Source organism: Erythrolamprus reginae, chromosome 2 (genome assembly GCF_031021105.1).
Source record: "Erythrolamprus reginae isolate rEryReg1 chromosome 2, rEryReg1.hap1, whole genome shotgun sequence".
Classification (NCBI taxonomy): Eukaryota; Metazoa; Chordata; class Lepidosauria; order Squamata; family Dipsadidae; genus Erythrolamprus; species Erythrolamprus reginae.
In genome coordinates this window covers 27485908-27504182 of record NC_091951.1, presented here as the reverse complement: position 1 = coordinate 27504182, position 18275 = coordinate 27485908, and the positions used below count along the sequence as shown (strand labels likewise).

The 18275-nt window shown below is 41.2% G+C and overlaps 1 protein-coding gene across 2 annotated transcripts in view; it reads left to right on the top strand.

Moving 5' to 3' along the window:
- LOC139163009 (tenascin-X-like) overlaps positions 1-18275 on the top strand; it is a 178364-nt gene that overhangs the window by 61992 nt on the left and 98097 nt on the right. For both annotated transcript variants that reach the window (XM_070743897.1, XM_070743898.1), the window contains exons 8-15: positions 1137-1466; positions 2882-3211; positions 3961-4290; positions 5908-6237; positions 7435-7764; positions 8967-9296; positions 11480-11755; positions 14905-15183. In XM_070743897.1, the coding sequence (XP_070599998.1) occupies positions 1137-1466; positions 2882-3211; positions 3961-4290; positions 5908-6237; positions 7435-7764; positions 8967-9296; positions 11480-11755; positions 14905-15183 (2535 nt within the window). The remainder of the gene's footprint in view (positions 1-1136; positions 1467-2881; positions 3212-3960; positions 4291-5907; positions 6238-7434; positions 7765-8966; positions 9297-11479; positions 11756-14904; positions 15184-18275) is intronic.

Below are 18275 nucleotides of genomic sequence, written 5' to 3'. Positions count from 1 at the left end.
TCTCTCTCTCTTTCTCTCTCTCTTGTTTTCTTTCTTTTTCTCTCTCTTGCTTTCTCTCTCTTTCTCTCTCTTGCTTTCTCTCTCTCTCTCTCTTGCTTTCTTTCTCTCTTGTTTTCTTTCTCTCTCTCTTGCTTGCTTTCTCTCTTGTTCTTTCTTTCTCTCTCTCTCTCTCTTGCTTTCTCTCTTGTTTTCTTTCTCTCTCTCTTGCTTGCTTTCTCTCTTGTTCTTACTTTCTCTCTTTCTCTCTCTTGCTTTCTTTTTCTCTCTCTCTTTCTTTCTTTCTTTCTTTCTTTCTTTCTTTCTCTTTCTCTTGTTTTCTTTCTCTCTCTGAGCTTCACGGCACACCTGACCATGTCTCATGGCACACTAGTGTGCCGCGGCACACTGGTTGAAAAACACTGAACTAAACAATGCCGCTTGGTGGGACCCAGGGAAAGAGCCTTCTCTGGGACGGCCCCTGCCCTCTGGAACCAACTCCCCTCAGAGATTAGAATTGCCCCCACCCTCCTTGCCTTTCGTAAGCTACTTAAAACCCACCTCTGCCGCCAGGCATGGGGGAATTGAGATACTCTTTCCCCCTAGGCCTTTACAATTTTATGCATGGTATGTCTGTATGTATGTTTGGTTTTTACAATAATGGGTTTTTAATTGTTTTTAGTATTGGATTATTATTGTATGCTGTCTTGTTATTGCTATTAGCCGCCCCGAGTCTCCGGAGAGGGGCGGCATACAAATCCAATAAATAAAATAAATAAATAAATAAAATAACCATATTATTAACTTGAGAACTGCAGTGATCCATTTAACAACTGTGGTTTTAAAAAAAGATCAAAAAATGAGGCACAACTTAACTTACTTGACTAAACCAAGTTAAGTATGTTGTCTAGATACGATATTTGCATCAATTCCTCACACTTAAAATTATGTTAATATAGAATGGAATGAAATTGACTGCAGTGCAATACACCAGACTAGACTAAGGTGAATATTTAGAATAAGTTCTAAGTTCTGAGTAAGGTGTTTTCCATAAAATCCACAAAGTAGAGAAATATGCTAGTCAGACTAACTGAGGGAGGAAGTTGATGAAATTAAAATAAAACCTGGTTCCCTCACCTCAAATCTTTTTTTCCCTTCAGCTCCAAGTTCACCAACAAATGACAAGATCCAAACCATTGTCCGACCCACCTCAACTCCCGAAGCTCCACTGAAAGACATACAAGTGACTGAAGTCTCTCCAAACCAGCTCCGTGTGACGTGGTCAGCCCCGCCCGATTATTTCCTCAAGTTTTTCCTCTACTATAGGGACCCCAAATCTGGGGCACCACCCAAAAAAATCAGCATTCCAGGGACAGAGAGAAGTGTCGACTTAACGGGTTTGCAACCTGGTACGAACTATGAAATAGAGTTGCACGGAGGGAGACCTGGTGGAAGCCACAACGCCCCCTTCTCGACAAAAATAAATACAGGTACCCCTGCAGTGATTCATTTAACAACTGTGGTTTTTTAAAAGGTCATAAAGTGAGGCGCAACCTCACTCATCTAACTAACCAGGTTAAGCATGTTGTCTAGATACGATATTTGCATCAATTGCTCACACTTAAAATTATAATAATATATAATAGATTAGATTAGTTTAGATTGGATTGGGTTGGGTTGGGTTGGGTTGGGCTGGGCTGGGCTGGGCTGGGCTGGGCTGGGCTGGGCTGGGCTGGGCTGGGTTGGGTTGGTTTGGGTTGGGTTGGATTGGGTTGGATTGGATTAGATTAGATTGGGTTGGTTTGGGTGGGATGGATTGGGTTGGATTGGATTGGGTTGGGTTGGGTTGGGTTGGACTGGACTGGACTGGACTGGACTGAATTGGAATGGAATGGAAAGGAATGGAAAGCACTGCAGTGCAATGCAGTGCAGTGCAGTGGAATAGAATGGAATGGAATGGAATGGAATAGAAGAGAAGAGAATATGTTGTGGTTGGCTCTAGGCCAGCTCCTGTAGCTGGGGATTTTGATGTGAACCAGTGGGAGTCCTCTGTATATAGCAGACAAGTCTGGTTGCCAGCTGCCTCAGACAGTGAAGCTGAATCACAAGCAGAGGAAGGCAGTGAGGAGGAAGAGACAGACAGGGGAATGGGTGCAGCCAGCCCACCAGCTATTCCCCCAGCTAGAGGGTCCTCGGACTCAGAAGGGGAAGATATCATGAATAACCCTATCTTGAATCCCCGCGCGCGCAGGGTCTTCGGAAGGCAGGAACAGCTGCACAGGTGTAGAAGCAGATAATGGAGTACAGCTGTTCAGAGTTTAATTGTGCTGCTGAAACCCTGATAAATAAGTGAGGGTTGGAGTGCTGGTCCTGGGCGTTTATTGCTAGCATTTTGGAAGAAGAAAGAAAACCGAGCAGCATGGTTTGTTTTCTGTTTTGGGATTTCTGTGAACACTGTGACATTCAAGCCAGAAAAGACTGCGGAATTGGAGTGTGGAACTCTGGCTTTATTGATTCATAAATCACTCCTCTGCTCTGACACTAGCCTCAACATGTCAAGTGAACTTTTGGTGAGAGTAACTGTAACCTTTTGGGACTCGTAAAACAGTAATTGATTTTGCATTTCAAGCAGGTGTTTTAGCCTCTGTACATAAAAAGAGACTTTCTTGATTCAATTGCCGTGTGTTTGACTTAATTCCAGACTCGTGGGTGGCTAATTGCCATTAGCCAGGCAGAACAGAATAGAGGTGAATATTTAGTATAAGCTCTAAGTTCTCACTAAGGTGCTTTCTGTAAAACCCACAAAGTAGAGAAATATGCTAGCCAGACTAACCGAGGGAGGAAGTTGATGAAATTTTATTTTAAAAATATCTGGTTCCCTCACCTCAAATCTCTTTTCCTTCAGCTCCAAGTTCACCAACAAATGACAGGATCCAAATTATTGCCCGACCCACCTCAACTCCCGAAGCTCCACTGAAGGACATACAAGTGACTGAAGTCTCTCCAAACCAGCTCCGTGTGACGTGGTCAGCCCCGCCCGATTATTTCCTCAAGTTTTTCCTCTACTATAGGGACCCCAAATCTGGGAAACCACCTAAAAAAATCAGCATTCCAGGGACAGAGAGAAGTGTCGACTTAACAGGTTTGCAACCTGGTACGAACTATGAAATAGAGTTGCATGGAGAGAGACCTGGTGAAACCCACAACCCCCCCTTCTCGACAAAAATAAATACAGGTACCTCTGCAGTGATTCATTTAACAAGTGTGAATTTTAAAAAGGTCATAAAGTGAGGCACAACCTCACTCATCTGACTAACCAGGTTAAGCATGTTGTCTAGATATGATATTTGCATCAATTGCTCACACTTAAAATTATAATAATATATAATAGATTAGATTAGTTTAGTTTAGATTGGATTGGATTGGATGGGATGGATTGGATTGGATTGGATTGGGTTGGGTTGGGTTGGGTTGGATGGATGGATTGGGTTGGGTTGGGTTGGGTTGGATTGGACTGGACTGGATTGGGTTGGATGGATTGGGTTGGGATGGGTTGGGTTGGATTGGATGGGGTTGGATTGGATGGGGTTGGGTTGGGTTGGATTGGACTGGACTGGACTGAATTGAAATGGAATGGAAAGGAATGGAAAGCACTTGCGCATACTTAAAGTTATAATAACATAGATTAGATTAGATTAGTTTAGATTGGGTTGGACTGGACTGGACTGGACTGGACCGGACCGGACCGGACCTGAATGGAATGGAAAGGAAGATAATGGAATGGAATGGAATGGAATGGAATGGAATAGAATAGAAGTGAAGTGAAGTGAAGTGAATACTTAGACTAAGTTCTAAGTTCTGGCTAAGGTGCTTTCTATAAAATCCATGAAGCAGAGAAATATGCTAGCCAGACTAACTAAGTGAGGAAATTGGTGAAATTAAAAAAGAATCTGGTTCCCTCACCTCAAATCTCTTTTCCTTCAGCTCCAAGTTCACCAACAAATGACAGGATCCAAATCATTGCCCGACCCACCTCAACTCCCGAAGCTCCACTGAAGATCATACAAGTGACTGAAGTCTCTCCAAACCAGCTCCGTGTGACGTGGTCAGCCCCACCTGATTATTTCCTCAAGTTTTTCCTCTACTATAGGGACCCCAAATCTGGGGCACCACCCAAAAAAATCAGCATTCCAGGGACAGAGAGAAGTGTCAACTTAAAGGATTTGCACCCTGGTACAGAGTATGAAATAGAGTTGCATGGAGAGAGACCTGGTGGAAGCCACAACGCCCCCTTCTCGACAAAAATAATTACAGGTACCCCCATTATATTCCTTGAGGAATATAATATTCCCTCACTTGACTAACCAAGTTAAGCATGCTGTCTAGACACGATATTTGCATCAATTGCTCACACATAAGATTATAATTATATAGAATAGATTACATTAGTTTAGATTTGGATTGGATTGGATTGGAAAGGAATGGAAAGCAGTGCATAGAATAGAATAAATGGAATGGAACGGAACAGAACAGAATAGAATAGAATAGAATGAATAGAATAGAGGGGAATATTTAGAATAAGTTGTAAGTTCTGACTAAGGTGCTTTCTGTAAAATCCACAAAGTAGAGAAATTTATTTGTTTGTTTGTTTATTTACTTATTTATTTACTTATTTACTTACTTATTTACTTATTTACGTATTTACTTATTTACGTATTTACGTATTTACATATTTACGTATTTACGTATTTACGTATTTACGTATTTACGTATTTACGTATTTACGTATTTACGTATTTACGTATTTACTTATTTACTTATTTACTTATTTACTTATTTACTTATTTATTAGGTTTGTATGCCGCCCCTCTCCGTAGACTTGGGGCAGCTAACAACAATAATAAAACAGCATATGACAAATCTAATATTTAAAATAGCTAAAAACCCTTATTAAAAATCAAACATACACACAAACATACCATGCATAAATTGTATAGGCCTGGAGGGAAAGGAATATCTCAATTCCCCCATGCCTGATGGCAGAGGTGGGTTTTAAGGAGCTTACGAAAGGCAAGGAGGGTGGGGGCAATTCTGATCTCTGGGGGGAGCTGGTTCCAGAGGTTCGGGGCCGCCACAGAGAAGGTTCTTCCCCTGGGTCATGCCAGATGATGTTGTTTAGTCGACGGGACCCGGAAAAGGCCAACTCTGTGGGACCTAGCTGGGATTCGTGTGGCAGAAGGCGGTCCCGGATATATTCTGGTTTGATGCCATGAAGGGCTTTATGGGTCATAACCAACACTTTGAATTGTGACCGGAAACTGATCAGCAACCAATGCAGACTGCAGAGTGTTGGTGTAACATGGGCATACCTAGGGAACCCCATTATTGCTCTCGCAGCTGCATTCTGCATGATCTGAATTTTCCGAACATTTTTAAAAGGTAGCCCCATGTAGAGAGCATTACAGTAGTCAAACCTCGAAGTGATGAGGGCATGAGTGACTGTGAGCAGTGATTCCCAGTCCAGATAGGGCCGCAACTGGTGCACCAGGCGAACCTGGGCAAACACCCCCCTCGCCACAGCGGGAAAAATGTTTCTCTAATGTGAGCTGTGGATCAAGGAGGACGCCCAAGTTGCAGACCCTCTCTAAGGGGGTCAGTGATTCCCCCCCGCTCAGGGTGATGGGCAGACAGATGAAATTGTCCCTGGGAGGCAAATCCCACAGCCACTCCATCTTATCAGGGTTGAGTTTGAGTCTGTTGACACCCATCCAGACCCCAACAGCCACAAAGCACCGGCGCATCACATCCACTGCTCTGTTGACTGGACATGGGTTGGAGATGTATGCTAGCCAGACTAACTAAGGGAGGAACTTGATTAAATTTTATTTTAAAAATATCTTGTTACCTCACCTCTAATCTCTTTTCCCTCAGTTCCAGGTTCACCAACAAATGACAGGATCCAAACCATTGCCCGACCCACCTCAACTCCCGAAGCTCCACTGAAGGACATACAAGTGACCAAAGTCTCTCCAAACCAGCTCCGTGTGACGTGGTCAGCCCCACTCGATTATTTCCTCAAGTTTTTCCTCTACTATAGGGACCCCAAATCTGGGGCACCACCCAAAAAAATCAGCATTCCAGGGACAGAGAGAAGTGTTGACTTAACGGGTTTGCAACCTGGTACGAACTATGAAATAGAGTTGCATGGAGAGAGACCTGGTGGAAGCCACAACGCCCCCTTCTCGACAAAAATAATTACAGGTACGCCTGCAGTGATTCATTTAACAAGTGTGATTTTTTAAAAGGTCATAAAGTGAGGCACAACCTCACTCATCTGACTAACTAGGTTAAGCATGTTGTCTAGATACTATATTTGCATCAATTGCTCACACTTAAAATTATAATAATATAGAATAGATTAGATTAATTTAGATTGGATTGCAATGCATGGGTTGTATTGTGTTGTATTGTGTTGTGTTGTGTTGTGTTGGGTTGGAATGGAATGGAATGGAAAGGAATGCAAAACAGTGCACAGCAATGCTGTGCAATGGAGGAGAATAGAACAGAATAAATAGAATGGAATATAATGGAATAGAATAGAATAGAATAAAATAGAAGTGAAGTGAATACTTAGACTAAGTTTTTATTTTTTAATTATTTATTCTTTGTCCAATACACAATACATATGGAAGAGAATAGACATTGGGTAGTATATATAAAGATAATATGTAATATAGAAGAGAAAGTATATGAGAGGAAGAAAATATATATGATATATGACATAAAGGAAAGACAATTGGACAGGGGACGTTAGGCACACCAGTGCACTTATGTACGCCCCTTACTGGCCTCTTAGGAACTTGGAGAGGTCAATCGTGGATAATCTAAGGGAGAAATGTTGGGGGTTGGGGTTTGACACTATTGAGTCCGGTAAAGAGTTCCACGCTTCGACAACTCGATTGTTAAAGTCATGTTTTTTACAGTCAAGTTTAGAGCGGTTAATATTAGGTTTGAATCTGTTACGTGCTCTTGTGTTGTTGCGGTTGAAGCTGAAGTAGTCGTTGACCGGAAGGACGTTGCAGCATATAAACTTTTGGGCAATACTTAAATCGTGTTTTAGGCGCCGTAGTTCTAAACTTTCTAGACCCAGGATAGTTAGTCTATTTTCGTAGGGTATTCTGCTTCGAGTGGAGGAGTGAAGGGCTCTTCTGGTGAAATATCTTTGGACGTTTTCGAGGGTGTTGATCTCCGAGATGTGGTATGGGTTCCAGACAGATGAGCTGTATTCGAGAATGGGTCTGGCATAAGTTTTGTAAGTTCTAAGTTCTGGCTAAGGTGTTTTCTTTAAAATCCACGAAGTAGAGAAATATGCTGGCCAGGCTAACTAAGTGAGGAAGTTGATGAAATATTTATTTAAAAAATATCTGTTTCCCTCACCTCAAATCTCTTTTCCTTTAGCTACAAGTTCACCAACAAATGACAAGATCCAAACCATTGCCCAACCTACCTCAATTCCTGAAGCTCCACTGAAGGACATACAAGTGACTGAAATCTCTCCAAACCAGCTCCGTGTGACGTGGTCAGCCCCGCCCGATTATTTCCTCAAGTTTTTCCTCTACTATAGGGACCCCAAATCTGGGGCACCACCCAAAAAAATCAGCATTCCAGGGACAGAGAGAAGTGTCAACTTAACGGGTTTGCAACCTGGTACGAACTATGAAATAGAGTTGCATGGAGAGAGACCTGGTGGAAGCCACAACGCCCCCTTCTCGACAAAAATAAATACAGGTACCCCTGCAGTGATTCATTTAACAACTGTGGTTTTAAAAAAGATCATAGAATGAGGCACAATCTAACTCACCTGACTAACCAAATTAAGTATGTTGTCTAGATACGATATTTGCATCAATTGCTCACACTTAAAATTTTAATAATATAGAATACTGTACATAAGATTAATTTAGATTGGATTGGAATGGATGGGTTGTGTTGTATTGTGTTGTGTTGGGTTGGGTTGGGTTGGATTGGATTGGATTGGAATGGAATGGAATGCAAAACAGTGGACAGCAATGCAGTGCAATGGAGGAGAATAGAACAGAATAAATAGAATGGAATATAATGGAATGGAATAGAATAGAATAAAATAGAAGTGAAGTGAATACTTAGACTAAGTTTTTATTATTTATTTATTTATTCTTTGTCCAATACACAATACATATGGAAGAGAATAGACATTGGGTAGTATATATAAAGATAATATGTAATATAGAAGAGAAAGCATATGAGAGGAAGAAAATATATATGACATATGACATAAAGGAAAGACAATTGGACAGGGGACGTTAGGCACACCAGTGCACTTATGTACGCCCCTTACTGGCCTCTTAGGAACTTGGAGAGGTCAATCGTGCATAGTCTAAGGGAGAAATGTTGGGGGTTGGGGTTTGACACTATTGAGTCCGGTAAAGAGTTCCACGCTTCGACAACTCGATTGTTAAAGTCATGTTTTTTACAGTCATGTTTAGAGTGGTTAATATTAAATTTGAATCTGTTGCGTGCTCTTGTGTTGTTGCGGTTGAAGCTGAAGTAGTCGTTGACCGGAAGGACATTGCAGCATATGATCTTGCGGGCAATACTTAAATCGTGTTTTAGGCACCGTAGTTCTAAATTTTCTAGACCCAGGATAGTTAGTCTATTTTCATAGGGTATTCTGTTTCGAGTGGAGGAGTGAAGGGCTCTTCTGGTGAAATATCTTTGGACGTTTTCGAGGGTGTTAATGTCCGAGATGTGGTATGGGTTCCAGACAGATGAGCTGTATTTGAGAATGGGTCTGGCATAAGTTTTGTAAGTTCTAAGTTCTGGCTAAGGTGCTTTCTGTAAAATCCACGAAGTAGAGAAATATATTGGCCAGGCTAACTAAGTGAGGAAGTTGATGAAATATTTATTTAAAAAATATCTGGTTCCCTCACCTCGAATCTCTTTTCCTTTAGCTCCAGGTTCACCAACAAATGACAAGATCCAAACCATTGCCCGACCTACCTCAACTCCCGAAGCTCCACTGAAGGACATACAAGTGACTGAAGTCTCTCCAAACCAGCTCCGTGTGACGTGGTCAGCCCCACCCGATTATTTCCTCAAGTTTTTCCTCTACTATAGGGACCCCAAATCTGGGGCACCACCTAAAAAAATCAGCATTCCAGGGACAGAGAGAAGTGTTGACATAACGGGTTTGCAACCTGGTACAGAGTATGAAATAGAGTTGCACGGAGAGAGACCTGGTGGAACCCACAATGCCCCCTTCTCGACAAAAATAATTACAGGTACCCTCATTATATTCCATGAATTCATCAAGTTCTTAACTGGCATCTTGATTTTTGTTCTATTGCTAGCGACGATTTATAGGGGTGGGTTTCTCCCAGTTCAGACCAGATTGCTCAAATAGTTAGCAACCCACTGTTGATGAAATGTTGGTGTTACGGATCTGGTTCTGTCTGTGCCAGTCTGTGCTTGCCACCATCTTTTTTTTCTGAATTTTCACCCGATTTTCCAGTGTTTGGATGGCTTGTCCTCATTCTGTGGTTTGAAAAAAAGCCCTCCCTCCTGCCCTCAGGTTACAATTGACCTTTATTTCTTTGCCCGAAGCACAGCTGATCAGCTCCTCAGCTGTGTTTTGTGCTGAATCCATCTTCTGAGTATGTACGGTAGTGAAATTGCAACTAGTGGACATAAAACAATGCAATGCACACCGGTAGCAAAGGTAAGTGGAACCCACCCATGGCAAAGAAGATTATAGAAGGGAGGGGTCTGTAATATGGTAAATGATTTGGCTTTACTAGATAAATGGTCAAAGCAATGGAAACTGCAGTTTAATGTTTCCAAATGTAAAATAATGCACTTGGGGAAAAGGAATCCTCAATCTGAGTATTGCATTGGCAGTTCTGTGTTAGCAAAAACTTCAGAAGAGAAGGATTTAGGGGTAGTCTCCCTGTTAACAGGAGATGTTCCTGAGGATTAGAGAATGGCCAGTGTTGTGCCTATCCACAAGAAGGGCAGTAGAGAAGAAGCTGGTAACTACAGGCCAGTTAGCTTGACATCAGTTGTAGTAAAATGATGGAGACTCTACTCAAAAAGAGGATAAATCAGCACCTAAAAAACAATAACTTACTGGACCCAAATCAGCATGGCTTTACTGAAGGCAAATCATGTCAGACTAATCTCATTGATTTCTGACTATGTCACAAAGGTGTTGGATGAAGGTGGTGCCGTGGATATTGCCTATCCGGACTTCAGCAAAGCCTTTGATACGGTTCCACATAAAGAGCTGATAGATAAATTAGTGAAAATTGGACTTAATCCCTGGATAGTTCAGTGGATTTCAAGCTGGCTGAAGCATAGACATCAGAGAGTTATTGTTAATGGCGAGTATTCTGAGCAGAGACAGGTTACAAGCGGTGTGCCACAAGGGTCTGTTCTGGGTCCTATTCTTTTTAATATGTTTGTGAGTGACATAGGGGAAGGTCTGGTAGGGAAGGTTTGCCTATTTGCCGATGACTCTAAAGTGTGCAATAGGGTTGATATTCCTGGAGGGGTCTGTAATATGGTAAATGATTTAGCTTTACTAGATAAATGGTCAAAGCAATGGAAACTGCAGTTTAATGTTTCCAAATGCAAAATAATGCACTTGGGGAAAAGGAATCCTCAATCTGAGTATTGCTTTGGCAGTTCTGTGTTAGCAAAAAGTTCAGAAGAGAAGGATTTAGGGGTAGTGATTTCTGACAGTCTCAAAATGGGTGAACAGTGCAGTCAGGCGGTAGGGAAAGCAAGTAGGATGCTTGGCTGCATAGCTAGAGGTATAACAAGCAGGAAGAGGGAGATTATGATCCCGCTATATAGAATGCTGGTGAGACCAAATTTGGAATTACTGCGTTCAGTTCTGGAGACATCACCTACAAAAAGATATTGACAAAATTGAACGGGTCCAAAGACGGGCTACAAGAATGGTGGAAAACCTTAAGCATAAAACGTATCAGGAAAGATTTCATAAACTCAATCTGTATAGTCTGGAGGACAGAAGGAAAAGGGGGGACATGATCGAAACATTTAAATATGTTAAAGGGTTAAATAAGGTCCAGGAGGGAAGTGTTTTTAATAGGAAAGTGAGCACAAGAACAAGGGAGCACAATCTGAAGTTAGTTGGGGGAAAGATCAAAAGCAACATGAGAAAATATTATTTCACTGAAAGAGTAGTAGATCCTTGGAATAAACTTCCAGCAGACGTGGTTGATAAATCCACAGTAACTGAATTTAAACATGCCTGGGATAAACATATATCCATCCTAAGATAAAATACAGGAAATAGTATAAGGGCAGACTAGATGGACCATGAGGTCTTTTTCTGCCGTCAGTCTTCTATGTTTCTATGTTTCTATCTGTGCTTTCCTCTTCTTCCAAGAAATTCCTAACCATAATTTTCTCTTCCCCTACTTTTTTTTTTTTAAATTAGAAGCAGAACTAGAAGAGCCCAGGCCTGGAGATTTCTCTCTCCTAGATGTCACAGACACTTCAGTTCACCTTTCTTGGGGTACCCCCACTGGGCCTTTTGACTCCTTTGTAATCCAATATAGAGATGCTGATGGGAAGCCCAAGCTGGTTAAAATGGGCAAGAATTCTCGAGAAGCCACGATTTCCAACTTGGTGCCTTCCCGAAAATACAAATTCAACTTTTATGTTCTCCTCGGCCGTAAGCCCTTTGGTCCTGTGTCCTTGGAAGTTGTCCCAGGTAAGCAATGGCTTCTAAGCACAGTATGTCAACAACTACTTCAAGCTTCTAAGCCTGTCAACAACTACTTCAGCTTCAACCGCAATAACACAAGAGCACGCAACAGGTTCAAACTTAATATCAACCGCTCCAAACTTGACTGTAAAAAATATGACTTTAGCAATTGAGTTGTTGAAACGTGGAACTCATTACCAGACTCCGTGGTGTCAACCCCCAGCCCCCAACATTTTTCCCTTAGACTTTCCATGGTTGACCTCTCCAGATTCCTTAGAGGTCAGTAAGGGGCGAGCATAAGTGCACTAGTGTGCCTTCTGTCCCCTGTCCAATTGTCTCTCCTATATTTTATATATCTTTTCACCCATTCATATATCCTTTCCTCTACTCTTCATTGATGTATTCTATTCTCATATCTCTTCTTCTATCCCTTCCCTGATATTTACTACTACACGTTTTTATTCTCTTCAACTTTCAATTTGTATTGGACTAAATAAATAAATAAATAAACAAATAACTAACTAAGTAAGTAAGTAACTAACTAAATAAATAAATAAATAAATAAATAAATAAATAAATAAATAAATAAATAAATAAATAAATTTGTCATGAATTGTAATACTTTAATATTGTATTGCAAACTAGGGCCTGTAAAACCTTTGCTAGACCAATTCTTGAATACAACGCATCTGTCTGGAGCCCGCACTGCATATCAGACATTATACAATAGAACGAGTCCAGAGATATTTCACAAGAAGAGTCCTCCACTCCTCTGCTTGCAACAGAATACCTTGTACCACCAGACCTGAAATTTTGGACTTAGACAACTTAGAACTGCAAGGTCTTCAGTCTGACCTAAGCGTAGTAGACAAAATTATCTGCTACAATGTCCTCCCTATTAATGACTATTTCAGCTTCAACCATAACAATACACAAGCAGACAATAGTTACAAATTTAATGTAACCCACTCAAACTCGATTGCAGACACTACGATGTCAGCAACGGAGTGGTCAATGCCTAGAATGCACTACTGACTCTGTGGTTTCATCCCCAACTCCCAAAAACTTTAACCTTAGACTGATTGTCTAGACTCGGGGCGGCCTGTTGACCTCACCCCATTCCTAAGAGGTCTTTAAGGGGCACCAACATGCCTACCATCCCTGTCCTACTGTCCCCATTTATTCGTGTCTACTTCCTGTATTCATAATCATGTTTATACTTATATCTCTTATCTTATATATGCTTGACAAACAAACAAAATAAAAATAAATAAATTGGAAATGCCAAATCAGCTAGTTCAGTGTCAATCAATCAATCAATCAATCAATCAGAATAGAACTGGAAGGGACCATGGAAGTCTTTGAATACATCTCCCTGCTCAAGCAGGAGACCCTGTACCCTTGATGATGAACCTGTGGCAAAGCCATATCCGAGAGCACACAAGTTGTTTCCTTATGTCAGCTCCAATGCGCATGTGCATGATGGCTAGCTGATTTTCAGCCTTCCAGAGGGCAAGGGGAGGCCATTTCTGCCCTCCCAGGCTTTAGGAAAGCCTCCGGAGCCTGTGTATGGCAAAAAACGGGCCCAACAGGCCTACTGGAAGTCCGGAGACTTCAGTGAGCCATGTATGTATGCATGGGAGGGCGTATGGGGGGGTTGTGCAGGCATGCATGGGGAGGAAGTCATTGTATTATGGGTATGCGCATGCATGTGGTTGTATGGGTGTGTGCATGCTCTTTTGGCACCCAAGGGGGGGGGGAGGTTCACCATCACTGCCCTATACCATTTCAGATAGGTGGCTGTCCAGTTTTTTCTTAAAAACTCTCCCAACCTTAGCAACTTTAAGATGCGGGGATTTCAGTTCCCCAAATTCCAATATACAGTAGATACTCTTTGTTTACCAACTGCCTCTGTGCATTTGTGAAGTGTATTTCAACTGTGTGATGATATTTTCTGGCCTAACAGCTACTTGCAATTCTCCGTTTTTGCATGAGTTTTCCAAAGACTTTTTAAGCCTTATTTATTTGTTTGTTTGTTTGTTTGTTTGTTTATCTATTTATCTATCTAACTATCTATCTATCCATCCATCCATCCATCTATCTATCTATCTATCTATCTATCTATCTATCTATCTATCTATCTATCTATTTATTTATTTCATTTGTCATACAAATATAGTATTGTATTGTAGTATGTTTAACATAATATAAGTATAAAGTAGAGATAGAAAAGATAAAAAAGACATTTGGACAGAAATGGTAGGCACGAAGGTGCACTTATGCACGCCCCTTACAGACCTCTTAGAAAAGGGGAGAGGTCAATTGCAGATAATGTAAGGTTGAAGATTTTGGGATTGGGGGAAGAAACAACAGAGTCCGGTAGTGAATTCCAGGCGTTGACCACTCTATTGCTGAAATCATATTTTCTGCAGTCTAGTTTGGAGCGATTTACATTTAGTTTGTATCTATTGTGTGCTCTTGTGTTGTTGTTGTTAAAGGTGAAGTAGTCGCTAACAGGGAATACATTGTGATGTATGATTTTATGAACAACAGTTGTTCTGATCTTCTGCATTGCTCTCTTATTTATTTCTTATATTGATTTGCAAAATGTATACAGTGTTCCCTCGCTTTTTGCAGGGGATGTGTTACGAGACCGCCCACGAAAGTCGAATTTCCGCGAAGTAGAGATGCGGAAGTAAATGCACTATTTTTGGCTATGAACAATATCACAAGCCTTCCCTTAACACTTTAAACCCCTAAATTCCCATTCCCTTAGCAACCATTCAGATTATTACTCACCATGTTTATTTATTAAAGTTTATTTAAAAATATATTTATTAAAGGCAGACGAAAGTTTGGCGATGACATATGATGTCATCGGGTGGGAAAAACCTTGATATAGGGAAAAACCCCGCAAAGTATTTAATTAATATTTTTGAAAAACCGTGGTATAGACTTTCCGCGAAGTTTGAACCCGCAAAAATCGAGGGAACACTGTACCTCCTTCTCTCCAAGCTTTCTGGGGAGCTTGCAGCTGTTGTTATTATGAGAGTCAGACAGCTCACGTTTAATAAATTGTGGCTGTTGTTGTTATTAAAACAATATACTCTATTAAAATGATATTTCTTGTTTTCCTTTTTTTTTTTTGGTCATAGGCTCCGGTAGCACAACAAAAACTGCCGCTTTTAAAGACATTTCTGCCACCGTCACCAGCGATTCTGCCCACTTGTCCTGGACAATGACCTCTGGGAACTTTGATTCCTTTTTAATCCAATATAAGGATGCTGAGGGCAGACTCCAAGAGTTGTTCACCGAGGGAGATTCTCGAGAAATCACTATCCCCAACCTGGCTCCTTCCCACAGATACACAATAGATCTCTATGGCATCTCCAACCAGGGACGCGTGGGTCCTGCCTCCATAACTTTCATCACAGGTCAGTGGAATGGTTAAAGGGAGCCAGGGAATTTCCCTATAGTGTCCTGACTTTCCTTCCCTACCTATTTGCTTTCTCCCAAGGATAATGCTTGATTTCAGCTTCTCTCAGAACCAGTCTCCATCTGATAGTAGGTGTATATTTGCATCTTGACCAAAATCGAAAGAGCCAACCAGGGGTCAAATGTTCCTGGTTCGTTTGTGCCTGTCAGTCATCGGAGAGCTGGTGGCGAAAGGAGCGCAAGACTCCACCCACCTGCCATTTGGGTTCTTTTACCCTATGTGCATGTGTAAAGCATTCTGTACATGCGCAGAGAGTAAAAAAACCTGAAGAATAATAATAACAATAATAACAATAATAACAATAATAATAATAATAATAATAATAATAATAATAATAATAATAATAATAATAATTATTATTATTATTATTATTATTATTATTATTATTATTATTATTATTATAATAAGAAACAGAGAAACATAGAAGACTGACGGCAGAAAAAGACCTCATGGTCCATCTAGTCTGCCCTTATACTATTTCCTGTATTTTATCTTAGGGTGGATATATGTTTATCCCAGGCATGTTTAAATTCAGTTACTGTGGACTTACCAACCACGTCTGCTGGAAGTTTGTTCCAAGGATCTACTACTCTTTCAGTAAAATAATATTTTCTCACATTGCTTTTGATCTTTCCCCCAACTAACTTCAGATTGTGTCCCCTTGTTCTTGTGTTCACTTTCCTATTAAAAACACTTCCCTCCTGAACCGTATTTAACCCTTTAACATACTGTATTTAAATGTTTCGATCATGTCCCCCCTTTTCCTTCTGTCCTCCAGACTATACAGATTGAGTTCATTAAGTCTTTCCTGATACGTTTTATGCTGAAGACCTTCCACCATTTTTGTAGCCCGTCTTTGGACCCGTTCAATTTTGTCAATATCTTTTTGTAGGTGAGGTCTCCAGAACTGAACACAGTATTCCAAATGTGGTCTCATCAACGCTCTATATAAGGGGATCACAATCTCCCTCTTCCTGCTTGTTATACCTCTAGCTATGCAGCCAAGCATCCTACTTACTTTTCCTACTGCCTGACCATACTGCTCACCCATTTTGAGACTGTCAGAAATCAATACCCCTAAATCCTTCTCTTCTGAAGTTTTTGCTTTATTATTATTTATGATTATTATGATTATTATGATTATTATGATTATTATGATTAATTAGATATGTATGCCGCCCCTCTCGGAAGACTCGGAGCGGCTCACAACAAGAAAACAGTACAAATCCAATAGTTAAAAACAATTTAAAACCCCTTAATATAAAAACCAGTCACACATCTCAGACAAACCATACATAAAAGGGAAACGGCCCAGGGGAATCAATTCCCCCATGCCTGATGGCAGAGGTGGGTTTTAAGGAGTTTATGAAAGGCAAGGAGGGTGGGGGCAGTCCTAATCTCCGGGGGGAGTTGATTCCAGAGGGGCAGGGCCACCACAGAGAAGGCTCTTCCCCTGGGTCCCGCCAGATGATATTGTTTCGTCGACGGGACCTGGAGAAGGCCAACTCTGTGGGACCTAACCGGCAGCTGGGATTCATGCGGCAGAAGGTGGTCTCGCAGATATTCTGGTCCGGTGCCATGAAGGGCTTTATAGGTCATAACCAACACTTTGAATTGTGACCGGAAACTGATCGGCAACCAATGCAGACTGCAGAGTGTTGGTGTTACATGGGCATACCTGGGAAAGCCCATGATTGCTCTCGCAGCTGCATTCTGCACGATCTGAAGTTTCCGAACACTCTTGGTGGTTTCAGGGCAGGTGGGTGGAGCCTCATGCTCCCTTCATGATCAGCTAGCCAATGACTGACATGCATGAATGAACCGGGAACATTTCACCCCTGGAACCAGCCCTGCAGATCAAGTTGGTGGAGAATGACAAAAAGGAAACATTGTGAGAGATGTATCTGAAAAGGATGAATGTTTTCCAAGAAGTGGATGCAGAAATAGATGTTTATGTGGAGGGAAAAGATAGACTGGGTGAAAACCAATTCTAAAAATCTCCACAATGATGCGTGCATTAAAATATGCTTCCTTGTGACATTCCTTGTATAAAAGTTATGTAATAATAATAATAATAATAATAATAACAACAACAACAACAACAACAACAATAATAATAATAATAATAATAATAATAATAATAATTTATTGGATTTGTATGCCGCCCCTCTCCGCAGACTCGGGGCGGCTAACAACAGTGATAAAACAAAAAACCCTATTATAAAACCAAACATACACACAAACATACCAGGCATAACTTGTAACGGCCTAGAGGGAAGAGCTATCTCAACTCCCCCATGCCTGGAAGTATAAATGAGTCTTGAGTAGTTTACGAAAGACAGGGAGGGTGGGGGCAGTTCTAATCTCCGGGGGGGAGTTGGTTCCAGAGGGCCGGGGCCGCCGCAGAGAAGGCTCTTCCCCTGGGGCCCGCCAAACGACATTGCTTAGTCGACGGGACCCGGAGAAGGCCAACTCTGTGGGACCTTATCGGTCGCTGGGATTCGTGCGGTAGCAGGCGGTTCCAGAGGTAATCTGGTCCATTGTCATGTAGGGCTTTAAAGGTCATGACCAACAGTTTGAATTGTGACCGGAAACTGATTGGCAGCCAGTGTAATTTAAGAAAGATTGCATTGCAAATGAACTTGGATTTTTATCACTTGATATGTATTTATATTTATTTATTCCATTTCTATAGACACACATCTCAGTCAATGATTCTGGGCAGCTTAGAATTCCAAAAATATAAAACAATATAAAAACATCCAAAATAAATATACACAGTAGCTGAGATACTTGGCCAGCTAAAAGTAAAATCAGGAAACAAGGCTCTTAACACATTTAGAGCCTTAGGCTTGGGAGTACAGCCAGCCAAATATAATCCATGAAAGGAATAGCTCGCCAATATATTGTTTTATTATTGTAAGTAATAAAAAAGATGGCATTTACACAGGTCCACACACTGCTAAACCTAGGACTGCAGACTTAAAAACATAACTGGTGTCTTGATAGATGGACAGGGGCTAGAATTCT